A 20,318-nucleotide genomic window follows, 5' to 3' on the forward strand; every position below is an offset into this window, starting at 1 on the left:
CTGTACTAGTTGAACACACAGTGCCAGCATAAGCACTGTACATTCCTCCCAGAGGACTGAATAGGAGAAAGAACCTACCTTCTGCCTTGGTACACAAGGATACTGGAAGTAAGCAGTTAGCCAGGCCTGGGACTGTTTAGTTTCCAGGATCAGAGAGGATTGGGTACATTCAGTCCAGTCTGGCCACAGGCAGCTATATAATATAGCTTAAGTCCAAAGGGATCAAAAATGATTCCTCCCACATACATAGCAGTCACAAAGAACACCTAGCACTCCATAGCAAATGGAGTTTTTTAGTATAAAAAGCTCAAGGGCCTCTAAATTATAATGTACCACAGGGAGAGAACAGGTGATACCAAGAGCACTGCTGCTGCCCTATTGCCCTGGAGTTTGTGGAACAGCAGGGAATTTGTACAATAAAATAAATGATCCTAGGAAGTGGATAATGCCTTATGCTAAAAATAAGGTAATCAAAAGGAAAGACAATCTAATGATTAGTCTTGTTTCCTTAAGACTTGTGAGACCTGTACCACAGACTTCCTGTGTGACCTCTGTGTTCCTCTCCATATAAAATGGGAGTTATAGCACACCCTTGCCATATCAGGATGTAGCAAAGATAAATATGTTAAAGATCTTGAGACTCAAATGTGACAGTAATGGTGGCCATAAAAGTACCATAAAGAGAGAACAAGTTGTGACATTCTAGAGAAAAATTCTAATAATGGCCAAACATGGTATTAAATAGACTGTTGCTCACCCATGGCATGCTTCTTCCTTTCCTGTGCCCTTTCTTCTGTAGTTAGCTGCTATTCTATGACTATACCCTTCTAAGACAAGTAAATGAGGTTTTCAAATGTATCACTATTGAAATTTTCAATGACCTGTTTTCTTTAAATAGAATGTGTCTGTGCTGGCATTAAAAGCCTTGTAGCTGCTGTGTTTTGCAAAGAATGAAATTGTCATATACATAAATATGTTACAATAAGTTTTTAGTCTCTGGATCAAAGTGTTCAAAATGATACAGCTTTGAAGTAGAAAGGTAAGAATCAAAAGTACATGTCCATGAATATCATCCATGATGGGAACTGTTTAATGGTGTTTTACATATCACTGCTGATTACACAAACATTTTACCAACTGTTTATGTCTTTTTCTATCACCATGTTACAATCGCTGCATTAGTGTATTTACCTATATCTGTGTGTGTGTGTGTGCACACATACATGCACTAACATCTAGGCATATTCAATCATTTATCAAAGTGCTAAGAAATTATTTTTAAGAATGCTTGTTCTTAGTGGATGGATGGCTCAGCAGGTTGATATGAGGATGTGGCATCTTTCATACCTAGATTGCATGTTCAAATTCAGCCCAGAAGAGACTTAAGAGATAAAAAGACTTAAGAGGCAATGGCTGGTGATCTATGTGACATGAAATGTGGTGCCATCTTCTAGGGGACAAGTGCCAATATGACAAAATTAGCACTTCCCCTATTGGCACTCTCAACAGAAAAGCCATGAAACACATAGGCAGAAGTGTAGCAGTCTACCCACCCTTCAAAACATGATTACTTCAGATCAAAGTTATCATATTACTTTTCCCCAACATGTACTCATTTAGTTAAAATATATATATAGCTTTGTTTTCCTGGGTTGTTAATTGACAAAATTAAAATGCCAAAAAGAAAAAAAATGTAAAGATCTCAAGCACTATGGCCAGCACCATGGTAGCAGTATCAGGTTATCCCTATTTTTTCTGGTTTAAGTAATAAAGCACATAGATCTAAACATAGTTAGACTTCTTGAAACTATTTCTTAAGATTGAAATCAATTTATAAAGAACATTTATGTGTTACATATTTTTAAAGTAAAAACTAAAAACTGTTGCATTACTTCTTGTGAGTTAGGTTTATTTTCTATGAGGACTCCAGTTCTTTTTAGATAAGATCCATTATAAAGGGTTATTTTAAGTATAAGAAACTTGAACGATTGAAATGGCAAAAGCACTAAGCAAAGCTACTAGATAAAGACCTAATAAGATAAAGACCTATGCTAAAAAAAATCCGTGGAACACAGGAAAGGAATCATTTGTTTTCTTTACAGTGAAAAGCTGAAGAACCATAGGAAAATAAAATAAATGTTATGATTAGGACAGAAACAGCTAATGTAAAGACCCTGCAAAGGACAATCTTTCTCATGTTTCCCATTCTCACATGGTGATGTCTCTGTCTCCTAATATGGGAGGAATCTCTGCCCTTTGTCTCAAAAACCACTTATATTCTATTTTGATTCACTTTCCTGGTCAACTTGTTTGATCTCTTGGTCTTGGCACTTCACGTAAGAAATCTGGTATGGTTAAACTCACCTCCGTACAAAGCCTGTCTGCAGCTTGAATTTCCATGACAGCCCAAAAAATGGGGCAGGAAGTTGAATTGCTTTGTAGCAACCTCAGAAGTTGAGAGCAATGCTGCTATCAAATGCTTTATTTTCAGTAGGCCTTCCTCCACCATCTGGCTTGTTTAAGACTTGCTCAGATGGCATTCTCATTTTTACACTTGGAATGTACTGATATTTTTTAAATAAAGTAAAGGCACATACACACAAAATAAAAAAGCAAGTCAGTTCATGGGTAAGGTCACATTTCCCCCTGCCTTTTCTCTCATCCTCCTCTCCATAATAATCCTAATGACAGAGGCAAAGTTCTCCCACATACCCCTGTCTCTACCCTTCGAAACATCCCATACCACCAGCCAAGTCAAGCTAATGGGTATTCCCACTTAAAGCATCAATAACAAGGCCTTCTTGCCAATCAGCGATAAACTTTCAAGCATAGAGTTCTAGCAGTCCTCATAGGAAAAACTGTACCAAAAAGAAATTGCATTTCCACTTGCTATTCAGATAAAGGCATATCAGCTAAGTACGTGCCTGGGCAAATTTCTAGTTAAACACCTAGCTGTCCCTTCTCTGTCACAGTGCCTATGAATACAGTTTTGTACAGGGAACCCAGAACCACATTTTTTTAAGGTAGCTTTTAGCATTTACCTTTTGCCCATCCACTATGCGAGTGATATTTTTGTAGTGTTTCTTGCTCCTTGCACACTTCCTGAACCGTCACAGCTACAGCAACCCTCTTACCCTACTTTTTGTAATGTTGTTAAAATGCTTTGTTTTCTTACTCTCTCTACCAAGTGATTATCCTTTTGCTTTAGAAGGAAATTGAAGTCCAGAGCATTTAACCAGCTTTTTAAAAGACATACAGCTAGTGGTGAGATTTATACTGAAAAGTAATGCCCATTTTCCTCTCTCCCCAACCCTCACTGTGGCCAGCATAACAGTCACCTTTTAACAGAGTCCTCAATGATTCAAGCAAGACCCTTGTGTGACCTGCAATTTATGGAAGATAGGGATGGCTCCTGTAAAGCAGACCCCTCTCTGTCAAGTAAACAGCAGGCAGAACCTCTGGGACCCTGGACAGCAATGTGGGAAAGGAAGACAAGGGGTTATGATCTTGTGACTGAACTCACCCAGTAGAAGGCAGGGTAGATTTGCACCTTATAGACTAACCAAAGTATGTACATATATCACACAAGATTTCCTGGGCTGAAGCTTACATCAACAGATGCATCAGAAGCGAGCATCAGCCCACAAAAGCGCATGCGACATATACAAGCTATATAGCATATATATATATATATATATATATATATATATATATATATATATACACACATACATATGCTTTGATTAGTCTACAGGGTGCAAATGTACCCTGCCTTCTACTGGACTTTGGCTAAGAAGGTCTCTGAACTCCCCTAGTGCCATGGTCTGGATAAAGATCTTGTAGATACATGCCTTTTGATTTATTTTGTGTTTACTCCTTCCTACTGCAAGGGAGAAGGAGAGTTGTAAACACACACACGCATGTGCGTGCACACACACACCCATCTAGTTACTATTCCTAGACCCTAAACAAACAAAAAACAATAGCAAATTTAGTGACAGCATAACTGTTAACAGCATAAAACAGTGGGTTTAGTGACCTCCCTTGGCCTGTCTAAAATGAGAAATCTCTCTTTGCTGCTGGCCTAGGTTTGATCTTCTTTGGGTGCGTGTGGTTTTCTGATGAGTTTTGCTGAGCTACACTCAGAGATGTGGCTGGATGGATGCTCACACACACACACACACACACACACACACCACTCAACACCCATGCACAGCCTTCCCCTCCCACATACCCGCACCCACAAACACGCACTCACACACTCCTCTCCACACACACCCGTCCCCACCCACATAATGACACCCATCCACACCCACACACCCAAATACCCACCAGCACCCCTCCATTTCCCACACCCCTCCCCACCCACATACTCACACACCTACCCATGCACCAATACCCCTCCCCACCCGGATACCTGCACCCACAAACAAACCCCCTTCCACACACACCCATCCCTACCCACATAATGACACCCACCCACACCCATACACCCAACCACACATCAACAACCCTCCATTGCCCCACCCACCCCCACAAACACACCCACACACTCCTCCACACCCACACACACACCCACACACCCCTCCATACCCATTCACCCCTCCCCACCTGGATAGGCACACACCTGTCCCTACCCACATAATGACACCCACCCACACCCATACACTCCTCCATTGCCCACGCCCACCGACCCCCACAAACACAACCACACACTCCTCCATACCCACACACCCCTCCCCACCCACATAATGACACCCAACCACACACCAAGACCCCTCCATTGCCCACCCCCACCCACCCCCACAAACACACCCACACACTCCTCCACACCCACACGCCCCTGCCCACCCACACACACACGCCCCTCCATATGCACACACCCCTCCCCACCCACATACCCACACCCACAAACAACGCCCCCTCCACACACTCCCCCGCGCCCTTCCCCGCCCTCCCGGCTCGGCTCTGCCGGGCGAGGCGAGCGCCAGCCCCGCGGGAGGACCCGGCTCGTCTCAGCCCGGCGCTGGGGCCGGGGAGGAGGGGCCGGGCTGGGCTGGGAACAATGAGGCGGGGGGAGGCCGCTCCCCTCTCCCCGCTGCTCTTGAATGTAATTTTGCCCGGTCTGTCCCCTGTTTTGTCGCCTCAGGCCACTGGCACAGGGAGCGCGGTGTCATTTCTACCAACTGGGCTCCTGACCCAGCCGCTCATCTGTCACCGCTGTCTCATTCCCGTTATTTACATCTGTCTTTAGCATTCTAATTACTCGCTTTATTACTTTAGCCTGGAGGAATCCCGTAAAAAACAGCGGAGATGAGGATCCCACCAACAATAAAACTGCCCCAAATCCCCGCTGCCTATTATCCAGAGCACTTGAGAATATTTGTGCTGTTATATGACCTCAATATGTCCTTAAATTGATCTTATTATATCTTCCCCCTTTGTGTGTGTGTGTGTGTGTGTGTGTGTGTGTGTGTGTGTGTGTGTGTGTGTGTTTCCCCGGCCCCAGCTGTAATGAACTCTTTGGGTTGGGTGATTTTAAAATCCGAGGATTCAGCCTCATGTGGAAAATGTGCCTGCTCCTTTGTCTTGGCCATGAGAGAGACTGGGGGGAGCAGTGTTGGGGTGGGGGTCGGGGGAATTGCTGATGGTTGTAGAGCGGTCCAAGGTGTCCTCCCTCCCTTATTGAACCAGCTGGGGGGAAATAAAGACATCCATCTCCGGATTCACACTCCCTGAGGAAGGGAATGGAGGAACCTGAGGGGTGGGGGCTGCTGTGGCTTTGCTTCTCTTTGCCTTCTTTCTTTTTACACGATCTTTTGAGTGGGATTAATCTGGGTGCTACAATTCAGGGACAAGGGAGATGGGTAGAGGGAAGGTGGTTGATAAAGGGCCATAAATACATTAGTAGCAGGTAGAGTGCAGATGTACTGGTGTGGAGATTATAGCATAGTAAATGTATGGAGTGTGTTTTATACTATATATAGAGGTGTGTGTATGTGTATATATATGCATGTCTGTGTGTGGATGTATATATATACTCTAGAGAGAGAGAGGTGTGTGTATGTGTATATGTGTGTGTATTTGTCTCTGTGTGTGTGTGTGTGTGTGTATTTGGGGGGGTGTAGTTGTGAGTTTGATTCAATGATCTTTCGAGGTCCCTTTCAACCCTTAATAACTATGATATATGCGTGCATGTATGTGTGTGTGTGTGTGTGTATATGTATATGTATGTATGTATATAGGTATATGTATGTATGTGTAAATGTGTGTGTATACACACACAAGTATATATACGCACACTATGAACACACACTTACACACACCTCTATACATAGAAGTGTGTGTGGGGGCATATAGTGTGTATGTGTGTGTATATATCTATACACAGACATAGAGGCATGTGTGTGTGTATAGTGTAGAAGTACTATAAAATATATGTGTACACATACAGGCACTAGTATATATACACACTTGTGTGTATGCATGTTATACACTACTCTGTGATACATACATATATACACTAGTGCATGTTTTTATGTATATACTTGTATATATACACACTGTAAACAGGCGGTAGTATGCTTGTGTGCATACGTGAGTGCGTGTTTAGAGTGTGTATATATACTCGTGCAGGTGTGCAGGTGTACTATGGCACTTGTTCACTGTGCTTCTTTATCTGTGAAGAAGAAAAGTTTGCAGAAACCCAGATTCTCTGCGTTCAAAGCGCTCATGTACGGAGCCTCCCTGAGACAAATGATCCGAGCCCTGGTCTAAGGCCTTGCGGTTAATACAAACACATCAAGGGGACGCGGCTGCAAATGCAGATTGGTTATTTATCCCTGCTAGTGAAATGCTTGTTGCACTCAGTTACAATTTTCTGCCCGCGCTAATGGTTTTCCTTTATTATGTTACACTAACGTAATCTCCTCCAGAAAAAAAATGACAGAATATATGGATTTTTAGATAAATAACGGAGGTAATTTATTGGCCTTTATGCTCTTCTGATGGAGTGGTTGATAGATAATGTAATAATATGTACATAATTAAGCGGGTTTACTGTACCTCAGTCAAACTGGGGCCAGCTCTCCAGCGGGTCCCTCCCCCTTTCGGGGGTGCTGTTGCATCCCTCCCCATCCATGCAAGGCAAGAGGGGAAGAAGGACCCTCCTCCCTCACTCCCCAGTTCAGTCCAGAAGGAGGTAGCCCTCTCCTAAAGCAACCTGCCCTCAAGCTCAGCCCCCTCCCAAGGGGAGCCGGAGCCGGGGCTGGACGTGAGGCCCCTTTTTGCACCAGGAGAGGGGAAGCTCAGCCTAGGGGGTGACACCCAGGAGTGACTCCCAGTCCAAGCTCTCAATGGAGAAGCCTGGCTGGTGGGTGCTGCCCTTGGAGCCTCCTGCCACCGAGGCGCCCCCCTCTCCTGGCTCCTGTAGGTTGTCCATTCAAGGCATGGCGCTCTTGCTCTTCCAAACTCATCTAAATTACATCAATAACAGAGCGCACTCTTTAATGAGCTCTCAACTTTAAAGACTTGAAGGATATTAACAAGCCGCTTGACAAATGGTGCTTAGAAGCACATTAAAGACGCTGCTAATGGAGCGCATAATGACGGCTAATTTTCGATCAGATATAAATTAGAGCCCCAACAGTTATTTGCCTTAAGGACTTTATGTAAATGATTCTGTTCTGTATAAACTGAAAGGCGAAGAGAGGCCCTGCCATGTTGGCAATCCTTGTGGATATGATTAATAGATCTGCAGCAGAACTGGGCAGACAACTCGTGGCATTTCCAGCTAAAAGTCACGCGCGGGTTTAGTAGTAAATATTATATCTGCGCCGAGACAATGGGAGCAGCCCTCGGGTAGGGAGCGGGGTGGCAGGCAGCACGCGTTTCGCCTGGGGCCCCTCTGGGTGGGGACTGCCCCTCTCTCCCAGCTCAATTCCCTCCTGCCCCCGGGTTGTGGATCCCTGTGCTGCAGGATCTATTGTGCAACCTGCTCATCCCTTCCTGTGCTGTAATTCTCCCTTTCGGGTGATGACCTGCTCTGATGCCCAGGGGGAGAACGGGGTGCACAGCCAACGCTGTTCCCGAGAAACCCCGGGCCGACCTGGGGCCAGCCCCGGAGCCCACTCTTGGGAGTATCTGCCCTTTTGGAAGTCCGAGTGGCTGAAGTTGCAGGCTGTGTCCCTCCTCCAAGCCACCAGCTCTTGTTTTCCATCCAGCCTCAAGCAACACGTTGGAGAGTTAAGACCTGGTCACTGGCCTAAGCAGATGTCCTGGGACTTCTATATCCTGTGGGAAAGAGAGGGCGAGATACCGTACGTAGGGCAAACCTCTCCCCTGAATTACATAGCTAAGCTTGTAGAAATCAAATGGATCCATCCTTCCACGCTTCACCGTTAATACTCTCACACCCGTCTTGTCACACACGCATACAATGGGATCCTTGACTGGCAGACAGCCTTGGAGAAGCCTGCTACAGAGTGAAAGGGCAGTGCCAACTCACTTCTGATGGTGTGCTTGTAAAGGAAAACCTGATGTGTACCACACCAGTCCCTGCCAGGCACCCTCTCAAGGGAGTTCTGCCTTTCCAAACACTTGCAGTTGAATCAGTTCCTAGAAACAAATGCGGTTGTGATTGTGGACAGAAGTAGAAAGTGAATTCTAGTGGTGGTGAATCAACGTAGCTCTGGATCTACGTGGAGAAGAAAAGATCCCTCGTGCCTCTCTGAACTACTTAGTCTCTCCCTTCTGGCAGTTATTTCTGTTTGTGTTCATCTGTAAGGGAAAGTGGATCTCTCTCAACATTGCACCCTCGATTCTGGTTCCCCACAAGAAAAAATGCAGCACATTTGGCCAAGTTTCAATGGGATGGATCCAAGAGGATGGGGCTGGACTGTCCTCAATGGTGGCAGATGACAGAACAAGGAGCAATGGTCTCAAGTTGCAGCAAAGGAAGTTTAAGTTGGATATTAGAAAAAACTTTCTCACTAAGGGGGAGGTGAGGCACCTGGACAGGTTACCCAGAGAGGTGGTGGCATCTCCATCCTTGGAGGTTTTTAAGACTTTGGCTGGGATGATGTAGGTGAGAATGGTCCTGCTGTGAGCCGGGGGTTGGGCTAGAGCTAGATAACTTCGTCCAGTCCCTCCCACCCCTTGTTTTCTATAAGGCTGTGATTCCATGATTTTCCAGAGCAGCAGCACGTCAGGCCTGCCTCGGCTTGCGTCATCACTTGAACTTGGCATATGACGTCACGTTGGAGGCGTTTGGGGTTAGGCTCAGCTTTTACCACGGTTGAGAAGAGTCACGGGAATCGTTTGTCCGCAGGTCCGGCTTTAATTGTTTTGGCCAAGCACATGGAGCTGAAAGCCTGGGGTGAATTCCACAGCCGGCACTATCTGGGGTTTGATTAAAATCTCATTTTTTTCTTATAGCCATTGAGATTGAAATGATGGGATAATGAGTCGAGAGCAAATGTTACGCACTTACCCCGACTCCGGGGGGGGTTCAGCTTCTCTCAGCTGAGTGGAAAGAGGCGCATTAGCTCCCAGCCCTCCTCCTCCATGAGGTATTCCTATCAAATAATCTACATGCAGAGCCTACAGTTACAAGCAGAGGAGGGGAGTGAGTCACATTATGCAATGGAAAAACAGCAAGACGATGCAGGCATCTAGCAAGGCAGTAGGCACTAATTAAAAGCTGTTTGAACTAAAATATTTGAGCTTGCTAACGAGGAGAAACGCTCGCTCTGGCGCAAACTCTGGGTGGTGCTTTTGGATACGTTTGAATCTTAATGCAGGCATTTTCAGTTTAGAGTATGAGTGCACACACAACACACACACGCAAGGACTTCTGCAAGGAAGTAGCAAAATAGACGGGCTTCCAGTCCTGTGCCAACTGCCTGGCCACCTTCCTTACAAGTATTAGAAAAGCTGGATCTCACAGACCCTTGGGACAAATGCCAAGCCAGTAACTCTCGTGTTAAAAAAAAATAAAAGTTTCTGGTCCGAAATGCCTGCCATTAATGTTTTGATTTAAACATGCCCTTCTACGCAAAAGCGCACCTGGTGCCTTTTCACTTTGGGAAAAATAGCACTCTGGCAAAAATACAAAACAAAAAACAAAAAAACCCAGACTGGCGACGTGTAAATTCGTTCATTTTCATTTAAGGCAAATGATGTTTTCCCGGAGTTCAAGAAACTTTCTGGGCAGATTAGAGAACTGGACAAACGTTTTCATTATTCAGATGACTCATTTACCGTATTTGTGTGTGTGTGGGGGGGGGTGTAGGTATAATGCATATATACATTTTATTATATATGCATTATATGACATATATGATATTTAGAATATATTATTACATACACACACATAAATGGTATATTTATACATATACATAAACTATTACCATATGTGTGTAATAATATATTCTAAATATCATATCATATAATATGCCATATAATCATATATCATATAATGTATATATCATTATATGCTATCATATGTATCATTATATATCATATATAATGATATACACCGGAGGCGGGGAGGAGTTGCCACTGACCTCAGTGGGAATAGACTCAGGCCCCAAGTGCTGACCAGTGAGTGTTCACGCTTTGCAAAGAAGCTTCTTTTTGTGTGTATACACATATATAGACATATGTATGTGTCTATATAGCCACATACATGCATACATATATGTCAATGCATATGCATGTATATATGTATTAGAAGCTTCTTTGCAAAGTGTGAACACTCCTTACTCCTCGGGCCAGAAACACTTGCTGCTCAGCACTTGGGGCCCAAGTCTGTTCCCAGTGGCAACACCACTCTCCACCTTGGCTTCTGTGGGGCAAAAGAGGGGCCAAGCCGCTTCCCTACCACCGGTGACACCACGTGAGTGGATGAAACAAGCCGGCAGGGGCTCCTAGAGCTGCTCAGGCAAAAACAAAGCCTAAAGATCCTGCTACCACGTGGCTGAGATCATACCTGAGAACTCAGCTCCCTTCCCCGCTGCCTTTCTCTGCTGTCTAGCAGGGGCCACTTCGCTTCTGGGAGCCCTCCTCCATACACTGGGCACCCACTGGTTCCCCGCCTCCCCCTACCTGGGGGGCAGCTGCTGGAGGAGCTTGGCTGAAGCCATGTGGCCGGTCCCAGGGAGGGTAGGAGGCTCCTTGGGGCTGGGGGCCTCCACGGAATAGAGATCGTCCCAGTTCCTTTTTGTGGGGGTGGAGGTGGAGATGGAGGGGCATTTGTAAACGCAGTCCCTTTTCTCAGCAGTTACTGGGCTGGAAAAGGGCTTCTTCCGAGAGGCTGTGGTGGAGCCTGTGGGAGCTGGAGGGGTCCTGGGTTGCTCTGCATTGACAGGGGCTGTGATGGGCACCTCTGCCGGGGTTCCTGCCAGCTGCCCCCCTTCCAGCCTGGCTGCGTTTAGAAAAAGGCTCCACTCTCCGCACGACTTCTGTTGACCCGCGAGCTGGCAGGGGAAAGCAGCGAATACCACGTGCATTATTAGCATGGCTCCAAGAACCAGGGGGCAGTGGGAGAGGGACTCCGGCCCCCAGCCCTGCCCCCTACGGCTGGGGCCACGCGGCTGGGCTACAGCGGCAGCCCCTTAGCCCTCCGCCGCGGGAGGGATTTGGACGCGTGTCTGCGAGCAGGGCAGGCTGGCGGGGCACTTCCCCTCCTCCAAGTGACAACTGCGGGGGTGGGGGAAGGACACGGCGGCTCTCGCCTTGCAGGAAGGGGCGGGGAAGTTTAGGTTGGATATTAGGGAAAACTTTCTCAGGAGGAGGGCCGTGAAGCACTGGAACAGGCTACCCAGAGAGGTGGTGGCATCTCCATCCTTGGAGGTTAAGCCACGTGGAGACAACGCCTTGGCCGGGATGATGTGGTTGGGGGGGTGGTCCTGCTGTGGGCAGGGAGGGGTGGATAGATGACCTCCTGAGGCCCCTTCCAAGCCTGGTTTTCTCCGATAGTGTTTCTGCCTCGGGCCCCGGTCCTGCAGAAGGCGGGGGGTCGGGCCAGGCCGACGCGGTTGACCTCAGTGACACGGGCCGGGGGCAGCAGAAGACAATGCTTTACCTGCGCGCTTTCCTGAGCCCGGGACGCCCTCCGGCAGCGGGATCCGAGCCCGCACCTGCCCAGCAGAGACTAGTTTAAACACCCCCTTCCCTGGGACCAGCTGGGAGAGCGGGGATCTCTTGCGGGGGGGAGTTTTGCCAGCTTTGGAAGGGGGTGATCCAGCCTCCCCCCCTGCCCCCTATCTAGGTCCTCCCCGGAGCTTGGGACGTTCATGTTTTTGTTGCTGTTTTTTAAAGACCTGCGCCTTGCTCTCCAGAGCCCTTCCGTGGAGCAAATGGTGGGGCCGCGTGATGGAAATAAGAGGCGGCGATTATTAAATCCGAGCCAGGGCTCCGAGCCAGCCCTGGCTTTGGGAGGCCCAGCCCCGGCGCGTCCGAAGGAGGGAAGTGTCCAGACGTGTAGGGAGAGCCCGCGACCTACCGCCCCCGCCCCGCGCCCGGGGGTACTCACCGGCGGCACCAGCAGGGCTCCCCGCGCCCGCGCCGCGCAGCTCCGCTCGCCTGGGCTCCGCCAGCCCAGCCGCAGCGATTTGTCCCTGAAACCCCCGCGCCTCCTTATAACGGCTACCACCGATTAATATTGCATCAACCCGCTTCAAAAAAAAGACAGAAAGAAATCCAAAAGCACCAGAAGCTGCACCGTGTCGCAGCCATCTATTATTCACGAAAATGTAATTGGAGACCTGAGATGTTTGTGTGTGTCTGTGTGTGATCTGTGTATGAGTGTGACCTGAGACCTGTGTGTGTGTGTGTGTGTGACCTGTGTGAGTGTGACCTGAGATGCGTGTGAGTGTGTGACCTGAGACCTGTGTGTGTGTGTGTGTGATCTGTGTGTGTATGACCTGAGATGTGTGTGACCTGAGACCTGTGTGTGTGATCTCTGTGCGTGAGTGTAACCTGAGATGTGTGTGTGTGACCTGAGACCTGTGTGTGTGATCTGTGTGTGAGTGTGACCTGACGCGTGTGTGAGATCGGGGGGGGGCTGAGATCTATGTGTGCGTGTGTGTGCGTGCGTGTGTGTGTGCGTGTGTGTGTGTGTGTATCTCTGTGTGTGTCTGTGTGTGTATTTGAGCCGGGGTGACTGGTAGAACTGCGCTGGTCCTCCAGCCAGGGCGGCGAGCGGAGGGTGCCTAATGTTGGGTTTCAGGGCTGTGGTTTTCTAATTCGAGATTAAAAGCAGTCACGTCTTTGAAGCCAGACACTCGGTGTAAATGTACAGTTAAAATATTCTATGCCAGAGTCCCCAGACGGAGCCCTGCTACTCCCAGGCTTCATTAAATTTTAATTATCATCCCAGACTGGAGCAAGGTAATGGGGGAAAGACTGTCCACCTAATTGCAACTGATAAAAAAAAAACCCTAAATTCCCCCCCCCGCCCCCTCCCCCTCTACATACAGAGCAGTTTCTTTAATAGGTGTAAACCTCAGTAAGGGAGGTGCGAGCTTTCTCCCGTCTGGATCTGCTATGTAGAAAAGATCCACTTGCACATAATAAATGGAAAGTGACGATAAATGGAAGGGGGGGGGGGGAATGACACTGGCTCTTGGGGAGATCTGGCGCAAGATCAGCAGAAGAAACAAGGCTGCTCTAATGAGAGGTCTCCAGTTAGGAGATGAAAGCCGATTGTCTCCAAAACAAAGCCCACTGATTCCAGAAAGCTGCTCTGTCCGGGCTGCCCTCCCGGGCAGCAAGAGGGAGGCTGATCGGACCTCAGCCCGCTCCGCTTGTTATTCATCTGCATGTGCGGGACAGGCAGGTACTGGGGGAAAGCTGTCTAATTGCAAGCGGTTTGGGGCTTTGTTTTGTTTTGTTTTGTTTTGTTTTGTTTTGTTGGGGGGGGGTTTCTTTTTTCTTTCTTTTCTTTTTTTCAATTTTTTTTTTTTTTAATTCTGGCGACTAGAGAGCTTTCTATCTCCAGGCAGTAAAAGGTAAAAAATAAAACCCAGGGCGTTTGCTTTCTAAGCAGCTTTCCTATTATCACATCGCCACTTAATTTTATTTCCATTCTCTCCAAGTTAAATAGAAAGCCAGGCTCACAGGGGAGCTGCCATGTGCCTACAGAGTAGGGATGTCAAGCAGAGAGACTCACTGTGCAAAGTTAATTTCAATTCCCGAGGAGGATTTCACATTCCAGCTCGTTCTGACCCGCAGTAATTAGCTGAGATAACTAATGATTACTTACTTATTCCTTGTAATTATCTGGATTTAATAATTCGCTGTGTAATTTATTAATTCCCCCATAATAGCCTTTAAGTGAATGGCTCATTTAAGAGGGCAAAGCGGAAGTTCACAGACTGGATGTTGCGTTGCACACGTTTATTGATAAATTCTGCTCTTGTGGTGGTTTTAATTATCTGATTCAGTCTTTTCCCCCAGCCCTGCAATATCTAGAGGCCAGTGCAGACATTTTTTATTTATTTAAATGGCCGCTGTTCTCTCTCTCTCTCTCTAAGACAATTGAGAAGCTCCCGGATCATTCTTTAACTTTCCCTGCTCTCCCAAAGCGATCCACATGATTTTTACAGAGCAACTTCAAAGCCCTCCGTCTTTCCAAGACTTCTATCACACCGAGAAACACGAACTACATTGGAGAAGCTGTAAAATGTTGCTTGATTTTTTCCGCCTGTGAAGTGGCGTCGGGAGAAGGTTTTTAGCTCGGGAGAAACAAGTTTTGATTTTGTTTTTGTTTCTTCGGAAGAAACCACCATGGCCCTGAGTAGGAGTTTAAAAGGAGAGGCGGGTGGTGGTGTTGCATTTTCAGGGAGGGCTTGTTCCATTCAAACGACACTCGGTCGGCGTGTGCAGTGGAAATTACCAGATTTTTTTTTTTAATTCATTGTTGTTATTATTATTTTTCATGGGAAAATTCTGCCTGTTTGTCTCATCAAAGGACACCCCCCCCCAACCCCCACCACCCCTTGCAGAATCACAACTTCAGCACCGTTAGGTTGCTACAGATTTTTCAATCAGTCCCTTAGCGGTATTGGTTGCATAAAGAAATACACGCTGTGGTTACCAAGCCAGAGCCGGGCACTGCCAAGAGATTAAACCATAAAGTAGGATAGAAAAGCAGCATATGGGATTAGATTTTTTTTTTAAAAGAAAAGCAATGCTGAGATGAAGAGCTCCCAGCCCGCGAGATGCCGGGGCGAGGCGAGGCGAGGCGAGGCGAGGCGAGGCGAGGCGGGTGTTTGCTCGGGCGCTGGCAATGTCTCCCCCTGGTTTTGATCGCAGTGATGTGGAAGCCCCAAAACCACGAAGCGTTGTCCCTAACCAGACCCACAGCTGGATGGGGGTGGGGGGGACTCTGCGGTTCTTCAAGTCAGTGGAGAGAGGGAGGGTTGACACCTACATTTCCTCTGGCTCCCTCGCTCTGTTACGTAGAGAGAGAGAAAACAGCCATCGCTAGGCCCGGAGCTCCGGCAGCTCTGAGGCTGGGCAAACATCGCGGCAAAGGAGTCACGCGATACCGATTGATTTGATAGATACGCCTGTGACAGTCAGTGAGATCAGGCCATCAGTTATCACCCTCTGCGTGTGCGAGGCGCTTGGAAAGCAACATCTCTAGGCGATGGTGGGACAGCACAAACGAGTCTCTCTCAAGTTACGGAGGCAGCTCTTTTCCTTGTCCCCTCCCTCCCCCCCAGTCCTGTTCAGTGTCGGATTTCCCTGTCTCTCCGCCATGCCCGCGAGCCTGCCCTCTGGAAACGCACCTTGTGTCGGCTTGTTTGATGAGTTCTGGTTAACAATTTAAGACGGGCAAAGCCACCTTCCAGGGAAAGCGGGGATACGGGGGACAGCAGGAGGTGTGTGGCATCCCTAGGTGACACGGCCGTGGTTTTCCAACGCGTCTGTCTGTCCACCTGTCTCCTCACAGCCTCAAAGAAGACAGAGCCTACAGACATCTCTAAGCTGTCAGGGAGGCAGCAAATCCTGGAGTCATGTTAGCCACACTACAGCGCTATTAACCCTTAGTTAGACCTCCCCCCCCCCCATCCTCCCAAGGCTGAGCTGTAGTCTAATTCCCGCTCTTTGGAAACCCAAATGCCCCACTGCTCCTTCACAAGGCAAAGCCGGTTTCTACCTAGAGCTAGTTGCCTTCCCTCACTTGGGGGTTCTTTGTAATGGCTTTGCAAAGCGTGGGGGCAGGGCATTTCCCCCCGCCCCCGACTCTCCCCGTGGGGAGTTTGTCCGAGGTGAAGGAATATTTCGTTTAATTTACGGGATCCCTAAAGCACGAATCTCCCCCGCCCCCGCCCTCTCTCCTGGCACTGTCCGTGGTGCTGAAGCCGGGCTGCCGGGGCGCAGGGGCGGGCTGCATCTCAGCGCCCGCGGCTCTTCTGCTAGCACCTGCAGCTCAGATCCTCGATTTACAAACTGATCTCAGTCCCCACCAGCTTTCCCCCTCCCCACTTCACGAGGTGAGCGAGGGCACTAGTGCTCCGGAGCCCTCCTGCCCCCTCCCGCTTAGAGCACGTCTCCACAGTGTTAGCGGCCCCCGTCTCTGTCCGGTCTGCTAAGGACCCGCTGGAGACACGGCCCGGGGGGGCACCCGCGCAGCCCCTGCCGCACCAGCCTTTGGTCGCCTCGCCTGTTACTCCGGAAGGGTGCTGCGGCTCTGCAGCTCAGCTCCCGGGACCCAGCATGCCCCAGCCCTTCTTTGCCCCGCTCCCCTCCCTTCAGCCTCCGGGCTCCCGTTCCTCCTCCTACCGCGCGCCCAGCACCTGCTCCTCGAGCTCTCGCCGGCCATGGGCTGGACACTAAGCACATCCCTGGCTTGTAGGGAGCTTTGCTATCTGCCAGAGCGGACAAGCACAGGAACGCGACAGACTCATAGGTCCCCCCTGCCCCCCATCTTCCTCCCCCGAAACCAGGTCGTTTGATAAATGCCAGCTCCGACTGTAAAGCAACCCTCGCCCAGTCTGAAATACCTGATTTCTGGCAGGAGCTATAAAAGATTCATTAAAAGAATCAAAATATTCTTCCCGCTTCTATTTAAAAATATATGAGATCAGGATGCAATTTAAGATCAGTAGGAATTTTTTTTTTTCTAAGGGAAAGAAAAACCCAGCAAGCATACTTTGCCAATAAAACGTTAAAATCTTTTTTAATGAAAGACAATTCAACAACATTGGAAATAACCGAACACATTACTCTAATAAATAAAGCTTCTATTAACAAAAAAACCAACGAAATCGTATCATGTACAGAACTTAAAGACTTCAAATCGTCTCAAATAGAACAGCGATACAGCGAAATCTGTAAGAATATATCTATATGTGCGTCAATTCAAATGAAATATTTACAAAACATCGAGGTACCAGGATTCAAGTACCTTCATTTTGTTCTTGTTGTTCCAAAAGAATTGTACCAAACGATGTGAATTTACAAGCAGTGCACTGTCTCGCTCGCTCTCTCATTCTCTCTCTCTCTCTCTCTCTCTCGCTTTTAAATTTAAATTTGGCTTTTCTACAAACAAACCTCCAAAGAAAAAAAAGGTTCTCCTCAATGTAAAAGTATTGCAGTGAAAAGAACTAAAAAAAAACAGCCGCTCTGAACACAGTTAGTTGTGAACGAGCTCTGAAATTCAGAAGGATAAATATTGTGATGGAAAGAAACCTGAAGCAGCAAAACCCCACACTGGCACCTATTCAGCCACTTCTTCTCTCGCCTTAGGAGTGTGTGGTGGGGACAATATGGGAATCCCCATTAAATATGTAACGCAGTAAACAAATACCTCGGACAGTGAATCAGGCTACACAAATAATGTAGACATCTACCATAGAGTGCCAACGCCTTACAAATAAGAAATACTTGCCAGAGAAAAAATCTTAGTTTCAGGTGACAATTTACAGATGGCCAAAGGGGATTTTTTTTTTTTTTGTAAGAAGAAAAATGCTTAAGTTCATAAATTCTACCAACACAAAATATTTGATTTGCACTATCCATATCATTTTTTTTACTTTTATCAAGACTTAGATTAAAGAGGTGTAATTAATTAGAATGAGCACAAAATGAAGTTGCTAGAGATAAATTAATAATTTACAAGGGGTTGTTTGGCAGTAATCTAATAATAGCTTCTGAAGACCAGTGAGCACAGCAGGATCAGTTCTTTCCCTAAGCATTATAACTTCAGAGAAGGAAAAGCATAATAACCACAGTAAAAATATATATATATTTATAATATGCAGTGTAAATGCAGAAAAACCTGCCATCTTTTTTTTTTTTTTTCTTAAATCAAAATACTTTTGAGATGAATCTCTACTGGTATAAGCCTCAGCTCTAAAGTTTCAGTCTGGAGTCAATTTATTCTCTGAAAAATAGCTGCAAAGTGTACTCTTTTTTTTTTTTTTTAATTTGAACATAGGTGATGTCTTTAAGAATAAAAACAAATCTTACTTGGTACGTCTTCGGTCCTTTAAAAAGGATTTCTGATCTGCCTTCAACAAGTCAGTCTCTGGGTGTTACTGAGTCACTGTGAACAAGCAGGGGGTCTCTCCAAGGGGGAACTTTCCTAAACTTGACAATTTACTTCTTGTTTGCCAGTCTCTTTCTCTCTCTCCCTAGGTCTTTTTGCCTCTGTGCTTCTCTGCCCCTCTCTCTCTCACTATAGCGAATCATTAAAATGTGTCTTGTTGCTGATTTTAGTTTTTTTGTTTTATTTTATTTAAAAAAACAAAAACAAAAAACAAGAAAGAAAGCCAGCCCCCGGAGACTTTAAATCCCAGCGGAATATTTCATTCGTTTCTGTTTCTGTCTCTGGTTGCAGAACCAGACCCGGACCACGTTCTTCTTGAGGTCGAGTTTCTCCGCGATGGCCGCGATTTTTTCCGAGGAGGGACGGGGCTGGATGGCGAAGTAGGCTTCCAGGGACCTCTTCTCGGGAGCAGCGATGGAGGTGCGCTTCCTCTTCTTTTCCGCCCCGTTGAAGAGCTCGGGCTTGGTGAGCTTCTCCCGGTGAGACTTCTCCGCCTCCTCCAGCCAGGCTTGCAGGATGGGCTTGAGGGCGATCATGTTGTTGTGGGACAAGGTGAGGGACTCGAACCTGCAGATGGTGCTCTGGCTCAGGGAGCCCACGCCCGGGATCTTCAGGTTGGCCAGGGCAGAGCCCACATCCGCCTGGGTCACCCCCAGCTTGATCCTCCGCTGCTTGAACCTCTCGGCAAAGGCTTCCAAATCCCGCGGATCCGCGTCCACGTCGCTCATGCAGCCCATGTGAGAGGGCAGCCCGTGGGCATGGGCCATGCTGAGAGCCGCCTGGTGCATATGGTTCATGCTGGCCATGTGGGGAGCGTGGGCTGGGGTGGACACCACCGAGCCGTCCGGTCCCGTCATGGCCCCGAGCGCCAGCCCGGGAGTGAGGTGGTCTAAGAGCTCCCCTTCCAGCGCCTGGTGCGGCTGGTGGTGGTGGTGGTGATGGTGGTGGTGGTGGTGCGCGCCGGCCAGGGCGGACGGGTGCGAGATGGGCACGGAGGAGGAGGAGGCGGCCGAGGTGCAGGGGATGGTGTTCATGGTGTGGTAGGTGGCGTCCGGCTTGAAGGGGCTGTGGTGGGGTGGGTGATGGTGGTGGCTCTTGCCCGGGGACACGATATCCACCGCCGCCAGAGCTTCCGCGCGGGCCAGCAGGCTCTCGTCCAGACCGCCGAATATATTGCTCTGCAAGGGCAAAGACAAGGCAGCGTTACTGGCAGCGGGGGACTCGCCTCCCTCCGCGCCCGGCCCGGCCCGGCCCGGCCCTGCCCAGCCTCCTCCCAGGTCATCAGCATTCACGGGGGAGGATGAGACGAAGATCAAGGGGCCGGGCGGCGGGTGGCGGGCGGCGGGCAGGGGCTGGGCACGGCACGGCACGGCACGGCACGGCACGTACCGGCGGCGCGGGCAGGCAGGCGCGTCTCATGGCCTCGGAGCTGGTGCTGGAGCTGGTGCTGGTGCTGGAGCTGGTGCTGCTGGTGCTGCTGGAGCTGCTGCCGCCGCCCCGGCTGGCGCTGGGCGAGCTGGCGGCGGGCGCGGCGGGCGGGGCGGCCGAGGGGCAGGGCGAGGCGGCGTGCAGGGCCGAGTACTTGGGCTCGTGCACGCCGCCGCCGCCGTGGGGCTGCAGGCTGAAGGGCTGCTTGCTGTTCAGGGACATCATCATCATCCTCGCGGCCGAGCGGGGCCGGAGCCGGCAGGGGAAGGGGGGGTGGGGGTCCGCGCTGCTCCCGCCCGGGCACTGCCCCGCAGCCGCCGCTTACGCG

At 48.7% G+C, this 20,318-nt stretch overlaps 1 protein-coding gene across 1 annotated transcript; it reads right to left on the reverse strand.

The window, feature by feature from the left end:
• Positions 1-17,232: 17,232 nt before the first annotated feature.
• POU4F2 (POU class 4 homeobox 2) lies at positions 17,233-19,981 on the reverse strand. The gene is made up of 2 exons (XM_006262754.4): positions 19,952-19,981; positions 17,233-19,740 (listed from the first exon to the last, which is right to left on the reverse strand). The coding sequence occupies exons 1-2, from the start codon at positions 19,979-19,981 to the stop codon at positions 18,802-18,804; spliced, it is 969 nt and encodes a 322-aa protein (XP_006262816.2). The 3' UTR covers positions 17,233-18,801.
• Positions 19,982-20,318: the final 337 nt, after the last annotated feature.

Source organism: Alligator mississippiensis, chromosome 2 (genome assembly GCF_030867095.1).
Source record: "Alligator mississippiensis isolate rAllMis1 chromosome 2, rAllMis1, whole genome shotgun sequence".
Taxonomy (NCBI): Eukaryota; Metazoa; Chordata; order Crocodylia; family Alligatoridae; genus Alligator; species Alligator mississippiensis.